Raw genomic sequence first — 10,745 nt, forward strand, 5'->3', positions numbered from 1 at the left:
ACAGTGATGTCATAACTCTGACGTAATTCTGGTTAAATAAACTCGTCTGTTCCTTTAAACCGGAGCCGAACTGACGAGAGGAGCCTGAAGAATCAGATGATTATTTAAAACTAATGTTTAATTATTGAAAATGTTTCTGGAAACAAAACAAAGTTTAAAATGTCACTTTTTTTAAAGGGGGTTTGGTTTTTGTGTCAAACATCCGCAACTTTATCTAACACGGGCGCGTTCTCACCTCTGCTCACTGTCTTTGTGCTAAGCTAGGCTAACAGCTCCCCTGCTCACTGTCTTTGTGCTAAGCTAGGCTAACAGCTACCCCTGTTCACTGTCTTTGTGCTAAGCTAGGCTAACAGCTCCCCTGCTCACTGTCTTTGTGCTAAGCTAGGCTAACAGCTCCCCCTGCTCACTGTCTTTGTGCTAAGCTAGGCTAACAGCTCCCCTGCTCACTGTCTTTGTGCTAAGCTAGGCTAACAGCTCCCCCTGCTCACTGTCTTTGTGCTAAGCTAGGCTAACAGCTCCCCCTGCTCACTGTCTTTGTGCTAAGCTAGGCTAACAGCTCCCCCTGCTCACTGTCTTTGTGCTAAGCTAGGCTAACAGCTCCCCTGCTCACTGTCTTTGTGCTAAGCTAGGCTAACAGCTCCCCCTGCTCACTGTCTTTGTGCTAAGCTAGGCTAACAGCTCCCCCTGCTCACTGTCTTTGTGCTAAGCTAGGCTAACAGCTCCCCCTGCTCACTGTCTTTGTGCTAAGCTAGGCTAACAGCTCCCTCTGTGTCCATTCTTTGTGCTAAGCTAGGCTAACAGCTCCCTCTGTGTCCATTCTTTGTGCTAAGCTAGGCTAACAGCTCCCTCTGTGTCCATTCTTTGTGCTAAGCTAGGCTAACAGCTCCCTCTGTGTCCAGGCTTTGTGCTAAGCTAGGCTAACAGCTCCCTCTGTATCCAGTCTTTGTGCTAAGCTAGGCTAACAGCTCCCTCTGTGTCCAGGCTTTGTGCTAAGCTAGGCTAACAGCTCCCTCTGTGTCCATTTTTTGTGCTAAGCTAGGCTAACAGCTCCCTCTCTGTCCATTCTTTGTGCTAAGCTAGACTAACAGCTCCCTCTGTGTCCATTCTTTGTGCTAAGCTAGGCTAACAGCTCCCTCTGTGTCCAGGCTTTGTGCTAAGCTAGGCTAACAGCTCCCTTTGCTCCCAGTCTTTGTGCTAAGCTAGGCTAACAGCTCCCTCTGTGTCCAGGCTTTGTGCTAAGCTAGGCTAACAGTTCCCTCTGTGTCCAGGCTTTGTGCTAAGCTAGGCTAACAGCTCCCTCTGTGTCCAGTCTTTGTGCTAAGCTAGGCTAACAGTTCCCCCTGCTAACAGTCTTTGTGCTAAGCTAGGCTAACAGTTCCCCCTGCTAACAGTCTTTGTGCTAAGCTAAGCTAACAGTTCCCCCTGCTAACAGTCTTTGTGCTAAGCTAGGCTCCAGCCCGGTGCGGTGGCGGCCATGTTGAGACGTCTGAAGCTTCCTTCTCATTGGTCGACCCGATGCTGCTCAGGCTTCGTCTCCAGGATGAGGTCCCGTAACTATGGAGACGTGATGATTGATGTTGGTTCCTGTCTGTGTCACGGCGGCGTGTGAGCAGAGGAACCGGGTTTGGGTTCCTGCTCAAACACGGCGCCGCCTCTTTGATCCTTTCAGGTTCTTGAACCGGCTGAAGGAGGACGATGACGCGTGTGACGCCGCTCTGCAGGACGCTCACGTCTTCCTGTTCCACCGTCTGGTTCCTCTGCTGCAGCACACGGAGCCGGGAACCCTCAGACCTGCAGCACTCAGAACCGCAGGTACAGAACCTCAGGACCAGAGCCTGCAGCACACAGAACCTCAGGACCAGAACCTCAGGTACAGAACCTCAGGTACAGAACCTCAGGTACAGAACCTCAGGACCAGAACCACAGGTACAGAACCTCAGGACCAGAAACTCAGGACCAGAACCTCAGGTACAGAACCTCAGGTACAGAACCTCAGGACCAGAACCTCAGGTACAGAACCTCAGGACCAGAACCTCAGATACAGAACCTCAGATACAGAACCTCAGGACCAGAACCTCAGGTACAGAACCTCAGGACCAGAACCTCAGATACAGAACCTCAGGACCAGAACCTCAGATACAGAACCTCAGGACCAGAACCTCAGGTACAGAACCTCAGGACCAGAACCACAGGTACAGAACCTCAGGACCAGAACCTCAGGTACAGAACCTCAGGACCAGAACCACAGGTACAGAACCTCAGGACCAGAACCTCAGGAACAGAACCTCAGGTACAGAACCTCAGGACCAGAACCTCAGGGACAGAACCACAGGTACAGAACCTCAGGAACAGAACCTCAGGAACAGAACATGAGGAACAGAACCACAGGTACAGAACCTCAGGGACAGAACCTCAGGAACAGAACCTCAGGACCAGAACCTCAGGAACAGAACCTCAGGAACAGAACATGAGGAACAGAACCACAGGAGCAGAACCTCAGGAGCAGAACCTCAGGTACCCTAGTTGTTGGTCCCGATGATCTCGGACCCTGATATAAACAGTTCTTGGTTCTAAGGTTCTCCTGGTTGAGAAGAACTGGTTCCAGATTAGACTCAGAACCGGCCTCAGAACTGTCTGGATGGAAAAGGAGTAACTGAGAAACAGAACCTCTGTAGAACCTTGTAGAACTCGGGGCGGGGAACCTGAACCACCTCAGGTGCGTCGTGTTCGAACCCTCCTGATCAGTGTTTTGTGTTGCAGACGTGCGGTCGATCCTGGAGAGACTGGGCTCAGACAGAACCCTGCTGAAGGAGTCGGTTCTGATCGGCTGCTCTGAACAGAACCAGGCTCAGTTCTGCCTGGACGTCGGTAAGAACACCTCCAAGTGAGTCCCTGAATGCACCGTGTGCTCCTGTGTGGGCTCAACGTGTTCTGGTGTTGCAGGAGAACTGGACCAGGCGGCAGTCGAAGAAGCGTCGGGAGGGAACTTCGTAGAACTGAGGAGAGCGTTCTTCCTTCTGACCGGAGCGGCGGCGCCCCTGGTGGCCAAGGTGGGTTCTGGTTCTGCCAGGTGGTGTTTGTGGTTGTCACAGGTCCTGACCGAGTTCTGTCCTTCAGCGTCAGGCTCTGCTGCGCTGGCATCAGACCAACAGGTAGGTACAGAACCACAGAACCACAGGTACAGAACCACAGAACCACAGGTACAGAACCTCAGAACCACAGGTACAGAACCTCAGAGCCTCAGATACAGAACCTCAGAGCCTCAGAACCCACAGGTACAGAACCTCAGAACCACAGGTACAGAACCTCAGGTACAGAACCACAGGTACAGAACCTCAGGTACAGAACCTCAGAGCCTCAGGTACAGAACCTCAGATACAGAACCTCAGGTACAAAACCTCAGAACCACAGGTACAGAACCTCAGATACAGAACCACAGAACCTCAGAACCTCAGGTACAGAACCTCAGAGCCTCAGGTACAGAACCTCAGAACCTCAGGTACAGAACCTCAGAGCCTCAGATACAGAACCTCAGGTACAGAACCTCAGAACCTCAGAGCCTCAGATACAGAACCTCAGATACAGAACCACAGAACCTCAGAGCCTCAGATACAGAACCTCAGGTACAGAACCTCAGGTACAGATCCTCAGGTACAGAACCACAGAACCTCAGGTACCATAGTTGTTGGTTCCGATGATCTCAGAGCCGGGTAAAAACAGTTCTGGTTCTGGTGTTGGTGCTCTCTGGATCCAGTTCTCCTGGAGAAGGAAAGTCGTTTGACAAAACACAAATAGAACTGGTTCCAGATTAGACTCTGAACCGGATCCTGGTTGTCAGATCCTGACCCGGTTCTGTCCTTCAGGGTCAGGCTCTGCTGCGCTGGCATCAAACCAACGGCTTCTGCAGCGCCACCGGCGGTCCAACCCACCGCAACCAGGCAGGAAGTCAGAGAGTCTGCCGCAGCTCCGGCATCGTCTACTATCCCAAGGTAACCGAGCCCACCTGACGGACCCAGACCAGGTCCAGACCAGCTGGTCTCCGGTGGTCTGGACCTGGACTGGACCGGTTCTGACGGGTGTGTCCTGGTCTTCCTCCAGATGTCTCCGGTGGTCATCGTCCTGGTGTCTGATGGGAAACGGTGTTTGTTAGGACGGCAGGCGTCCTTCCCTCGGGGGATGTACAGCGCCCTGGCCGGATTCTGTGACATGGGTCAGTCCTACCTGTCCACACACTCACCTGTCCACACACTCACCTGTCCACTGTCTCACCTGTCCACTGTCTCACCTGTCCACACACTCACCTGTCCTCAGACTCACCTGTCCTCACACTCACCTGTCCACACACTCACCTGTCCACACACTCACCTGTCCTCACACTCACCTGTCTACACACTCACCTGTCCTCACACTCACCTGTCCACAGTCTCACCTGTCCACAGACTCACCTGTCCACACACTCACCTGTCTACAGACTCACCTGTCCACACACTCACCTGTCCTCACACTCACCTGTCCTCACACTCACCTGTCCACACACTCACCTGTCCACACACTCACCTGTCCACAGTCTCACCTGTCCACACACTCACCTGTCTACAGACTCACCTGTCCACACACTCACCTGTCTACACACTCAACTGTCCTCAGACTCACCTGTCCACACGCTCACCTGTCCACAGACTCACCTGTCTACTGTCTCACCTGTCCATAGACTCACCTGTCCACACACTCACCTGTCTACACACTCACCTGTCTACTGTCTCACCTGTCCACACACTCACCTGTCTACTGTCTCACCTGTCCATAGACTCACCTGTCCACAGACTCACCTGTCCACACACTCACCTGTCCACACACTCACCTGTCCACAGTCTCACCTGTCCACAGACTCACCTGTCCTCACACTCACCTGTCCACACACTCACCTGTCTCACACTCACCTGTCCACCCACTCACCTGTCCACACTCACCTGTCCCACTGTCTCACCTGTCCACACACTCACCTGTCCAGACTCACCTGTCCTCACACTCACCTGTCCACACACTCACCTGTCCACAGTCTCACCTGTCCACACACTCACCTGTCCACACACTCACCTGTCCACAGACTCACCTGTCCACACACTCACCTGTCCACACACTCACCTGTCTACTGTCTCACCTGTCCACAGTCTCACCTGTCCACACACTCACCTGTCCACACACTCACCTGTCTACTGTCTCACCTGTCCACACACTCACCTGTCTACTGTCTCACCTGTCCACAGACTCACCTGTCCACACACTCACCTGTCCACAGTCTCACCTGTCTACAGTCTCACCTGTCTACAGACTCACCTGTCCACACGCTCACCTGTCCACAGACTCACCTGTCCACAGACTCACCTGTCCACACACTCACCTGTCCACACACTCACATGTCCACAGACTCACCTGTCCACTGACTCACCTGTCCACACACTCACCTGTCTACACGCTCACCTGTCCACACACTCACCTGTCCACAGTCTCACCTGTCCACACACTCACCTGTCCACACACTCACCTGTCTACTGTCTCACCTGTCCATAGACTCACCTGTCCACACACTCACCTGTCCACACACTCACCTGTCCACACGCTCACCTGTCCACACACTCACCTGTCTACTGTCTCACCTGTCCACACACTCACCTGTCTCTCTGTGGTCCCAGGTGAGACTGTGGAGGGACTCTGAGCAGGGAGGTGGCGGAGGAGGTGGGTCTGGAGGTCCACAGCGTCTCCTACAGCTCCTCGCAGCACTGGCCGTTTCCTCACAGCTCCTTCATGATTGGCTGCCACGCCTCTGTTAGCCCCGCCCACACTCAGGTGAGCTCAGGTGACACCTTTCAAATTAAAGGTCTTGTTGTGAACCAACTCTAATGTTCAAATATGTAAATGAGGCATTAGATAATATTTAAATATAGATACTTAGAAAGCGTGTGTTCAGTGAAGCGTAGAGGGCCGAGCGCTGAGCCCTGAGGAACGCCGGGCTCGACCTTAACGCCGCCTGTCCGTGTGTGGTGCAGTTGTCCGTGGACCGGGCGGAGCTGGAGGACGCTCGCTGGTTCAGTCTGGAGGAAATCATCTCGGCCCTGCAGCTGAAGCCGCCGCCCCGCAGAGGAGAGCCCCCCGCGCTCTGGCTCCCTCCAAGACACGCCGTCGCCAACCGCCTCATCAGAGAGTGGGTGGACCGGCGCCGCAGCGAGGAGGCCGAGTAACGGAGTCCACGGTCCAGCTGAAGGTCCCAGGGCGTCCTGAGACCACGAAGGACCGTGAATCCTGAACCAGGTTTTAGACGGAGGCGTTCGTCACAAGAAAAGCTCTTTTTAAAACAAAGAATCCACCCACGTCTGTTGTGACCTAACACCCTTTCAAAATAAGAGTTCTGGGTCCACACAAACAGAACCAAGGTCCGAACATGTGAAGAATCAGGGACAGGACCAGGATCAGGATCAGGATCAGGACCAGGACCAGGATCAGGATCAGGATCAGGACCAGGACCAGGATCAGGATCAGGATCAGGATCAGGATCAGGATCAGCTCTGTGCTCAGTTAGAAAGAGGACAAAGGTCAAAGATGATGTTTTTAAAAACTCTGTTCAGGAACTCCCACAGGAAGTCTTATTCTGAAAGGGTGTTGGGTCAACAACGGGAACACCAGGCTCCGACAGGAAGTCTTATTGTGAAAGGGTGTTAGGTCAGGAACAGGAACACCCCCCTGCTGCTCAGAAAAACCACGACAGACCTCTGCTTCAAAAAACAACTTTTATTTTTAATGTAACAAATAAAACTTTGACTGAATCTGATTCTTGTGACTTTCATAAACTGCTCACCTACAGCTGACACTCTAGGCTTTTATTTTGAAGGAGCTGTGTGTGTGTGTGTGTGGTGAAGTCGAGCTCCGCCTCCTCGCCGCTGCTCAGGGCGATGGCGGCGCGTCTCTGCAGCTCGGCGTCCAGCAGCGACGCTCCGGACACGAAACGATCCTGAAGAAACAAACACACAAGTTTGAATCTGATCAAAGATTTATGAATAAACACGTTTCAGCTTTTATTTTATATCAGTTTAATGCTTAAATATGTAAATGAGCCGTTCAATAAAGTTCAAACTGGGTGAAGTAAATTAATTAATAAATCCGTCTTGATATGAAAAATTTGATTTAAATGTTTTATTTGTATTTTATTGTTTTTTTTTTACAGATTTTTTAGTTTTGTTTCAAAGAAAAACAATTTATTATTTTTAAAAAGGTTCAAAGACGAGGAAGGGCTTTAAAAAAACAAACAATAATACTGTGAATAAATATGGCTAAATATGTATATTGGTGGTTAAATAAATAAATATATATATAATATATATATATATAATGTGTGTGTGTGTGTTTACACGTAGGACTAAGAATTAGATTCATTGATATATTTTATATTATTTAATGAATCGTATCAGATTTATTATTGTACATGTGAATAACTGATTAGATTAAAGATTAAAGAAGTGAAACTCGTTTTATTTTGTTTTTTCAGGTTTTTTCTCTTAAACTCATTTAAGTTTCTGTGGTTTTTTATTTTATTTGAAGTCGGAAATAATTCATAAAAAATATTTTTATTTTATTTATTATTGTTTTATTTCCTGTAGCGTGTTCTGAATAAATGATTTACTTATAAATAAATAAATAAAATAATATTTTATTAAAAACACCGCGGCTTCAGCCGGAAGTGCTGCAGCAGCGACGCGCCAACACCACCGAAGAAGAACAAGCACTTCCGGTGCAGATGTAAACAGGACGATCGTCCGGGACCGGGTCTTTACGGTCCGCTTCAGTCCGGGACCGGGTCTTTACAGTCCGGGACCGGGTCTAAAGAGTCCAGGACCGGGTCTTTAGGGGTCCGCTACAGTCCGGGACCGGGTCTTTACAGTCCGGGACCGGGTCTTTACGGTCCGCTACAGTCCGGGACCGGGTCTTTACGGTCCGCTACAGTCCGGGACCGGGTCTTTACGGTCCGCTACAGTCCGGGGACCGGATCTTTACAGTCCGGGACCGGGTCTTTTGGGTCCGCTACAGTCAGGGGACCGGGTCTTTTGGGTCCGCTACAGTCAGGGACCGGGTCTTTGGGGTCCGCTACAGACCGGGACCGGGTCTTCGGGGTCCGCTCCAGCCCCGGGGCCATGGCGAAGCTGGGCCCGTGCTGCAGTGTCGCGGGCTGTTCCCTCCGTCCAGGAACGAACCTCCTGTCCCAGATCAAAGTGTTCCGGTTCCCGAAAGAACCGAACCAGAGGCGGATTTGGACCGAAGCCGTGAACCGGGACAACTGGAGCCCGACGGTGAACTCCAGAGTCTGCAGCTCGCACTTCATCACAGGTCAGCGTTGGTTTATTATTGTTATTATATTATTAATATTATTATTATTGTTATTAATGTTAAGCTCACTTCATCACAGGTCAGCGTTATTATTAAGACATGTATCATTACTAATATTATCAATTATTATATTTGTTATTATTATTATTATTAAACTTCTGCTCGTGCTCGTACACGTGCGTGAGGGCGCCCTGAGAGACCTGGTCCCTGTGAGGTGCTGGTTCAGCTGCAGGGCTCTGCCCAGAGCCTCTGAGCAAATGTTCAGCTTGTGTTCCTCTGCAGCGTTTGACGTCTGTAATAACTTTATTATTATTTTAATATAAAAACATAAATATAAATTTATCTGTGGTCCTGGTGCAGGGGAGACCCTCGAAGGGACCCTCTCCACCCGGACTACGTCCCCTCACTGCTGCCCCCTCAGACCCACCAGGCCCAAAGGATCCAGAAGAGTCCAGACCACCATCAAACAGGAGGCTCCTGACGAGGTCCCCGTCTCTGAGGACCGGCCCGGGTCTGAGGACAGGCCCAGGTCCAGGTCTGAGGACAGGCCCGGGTCTGACAGCAGGTCCGGGTCCAGGTCTGAGGACCGGCCCGGGTCTGAGGACAGGCCCAGGTCTGAGGACCGGCCCAGGTCTGAGGACAGGCCCGGGTCTGACAGCAGGTCCGGGTCCAGGTCTGAGGACAGGCCCAGGTCTGAGGACCGGCCCAGGTCTGAGGTCAGGTCCATGTCTGACAGCGGGTCCAGGTCTGACAGCAGGTTCGGGTCCAGGTCTGAGGACAGGGGGGTGGGCACAGACCTGACCCTGCAGGACGTGGAGGACCTGCTGAGGGAGAACGCCGCCCTGAAGCGCTCCGTGCAGCAGCTGGAGACCCGGGTGAGGACTCTGGAGCAGAACCCGATCCAGCAGTCCGCTGTGATGGAGCTGCAGGACGACGACGACCGGGTCAGGTTCTACAGCGTCCTGCACTACTGAGACCCGGACCAGGACCCGCCAGGACCAGGACCAGGACCAGGACCCGCCAGGACCAGGACACGCCAGGACCAGGACACGCCAGGACCAGGACCCGCCAGGACCAGGACACGCCAGGACCAGGACACGCCAGGACCAGGACCCGCCAGGACCAGGACACGCCAGGACCAGGACACGCCATGACCAGGACACGCCAGGACCAGGACCCGCCTTATTGACACCAGGACCAGGACCCGGGCGTTTCGTGGTTCTACTGACTGAAGAGAACCACGACATCTGAACCTTAAATGTTTTCTTCTCTGGACAGAACCTGAGACAGAACCGGTCCTGTAGAACCATTTTAATTCAAACCGATGAACTTTGTGATGTCACAGCCACCTCGGTGATGTCACAGCCACCCCTGTGATGTCACAGCCACCTCGGTGATGTCACAGCCACCCCTGTGATGTCACAGCCACCCCTGTGACATCACAGCCACCTCGGTGACATCACAGCCACCTCGGTGACGTCACAGCCACCTCTGTGATGTCACAGCCACCTCTGTGATGTCGAAGCGACCTCTGTGACGTCACAGCGACCCCTGTGACGTCACAGATTCATGAACGCTGAATGTTTTCGTGCTGGTCGGAGTTTCGTGCCTTGTAAAGTAAAGTTTTGTGTTTGTTTGTTGTTTTGTGAAAAGTTCAAACGTATTAAACTTTATTAAGAAAAGATGAAAGCGGCGTGACGATGAGCGTGTGCGAGCGTCTTTACCTTCTTCCTGCTGCCGGGCGGAGCCACAGGGGGGTTAAAGGTCATGTCCCTGACGCTGTAGGCGTTAAACAGCTCCAGCGGAGACCTGACAGGAAGTGACCACAGACAGGAAGTGACCACAGACAGGAAGTGACCACACATAGTCAGGAAGTAAAACAAACAGACAGGAAGTGACCCGACACTGCTGCAATCATCAATACAGAAAACAAACTTAGAGAATGTAAAACAAAGTTAAATTCATGTCTCTGGAGGGATTCATCCATATTAGATAAAATATATAAAATATATATAATAAAACCAGAAACCACATCAACCTGAAACCATTGGATGAAAACAGCTTTTTGATCGAGCCTCAATGAACTTTAACTAGAATCAAACTTCTTCTTCTTCTCACACACTTTGATATTAATTAACTTCCTGTTCCCAAAGGCAGTGAAAACACACACACACACACAGACACACACAGACACACACACACACAGAGAGACACACACACACACAGAGAGACACACACACACACAGACACACACACACGTGTAAACGTACCTGCGGCTCAGCTCTACGTTCAGCGACGCCGTCCCGTCACTCGGAGCTCCGTGACTCAGATGCACCGCCAACCTCCGCACCACCGGGTGGTAATGTCTC

The 10,745-nt window shown here is 51.6% G+C and overlaps 2 protein-coding genes across 2 annotated transcripts in view; one reads left to right on the forward strand and one right to left on the reverse strand.

Moving 5' to 3' along the window:
- The first annotated feature begins 144 nt into the window (after positions 1-144).
- On the forward strand, positions 145-6,788 carry nudt13 (nudix (nucleoside diphosphate linked moiety X)-type motif 13). The gene is given in 9 exon segments (XM_083932835.1): positions 145-1,545; positions 1,670-1,812; positions 2,761-2,868; positions 2,944-3,050; positions 3,864-3,989; positions 4,099-4,210; positions 5,694-5,705; positions 5,708-5,847; positions 6,048-6,788. Coding segments are annotated over 9 exon segments (1,011 nt in total). The 5' UTR covers positions 145-1,474; the 3' UTR covers positions 6,240-6,788.
- Positions 6,789-6,829: 41 nt separating this feature from the next.
- noc3l (NOC3-like DNA replication regulator) overlaps positions 6,830-10,745 on the reverse strand; it is a gene marked incomplete at its 5' end in the record, with an annotated part of 13,621 nt that continues 9,705 nt past the window's right edge. Inside the window, 3 exon segments of the mRNA XM_083933346.1 lie at positions 6,830-7,006; positions 10,101-10,185; positions 10,647-10,744. Coding sequence (XP_083789472.1) covers positions 6,854-7,006; positions 10,101-10,185; positions 10,647-10,744 — 336 coding nt within the window. The 3' untranslated portion in view covers positions 6,830-6,853.

Source organism: Echiichthys vipera (genome assembly GCF_963691815.1).
Source record: "Echiichthys vipera genome assembly, chromosome: 18".
Taxonomy (NCBI): Eukaryota; Metazoa; Chordata; class Actinopteri; order Perciformes; family Trachinidae; genus Echiichthys; species Echiichthys vipera.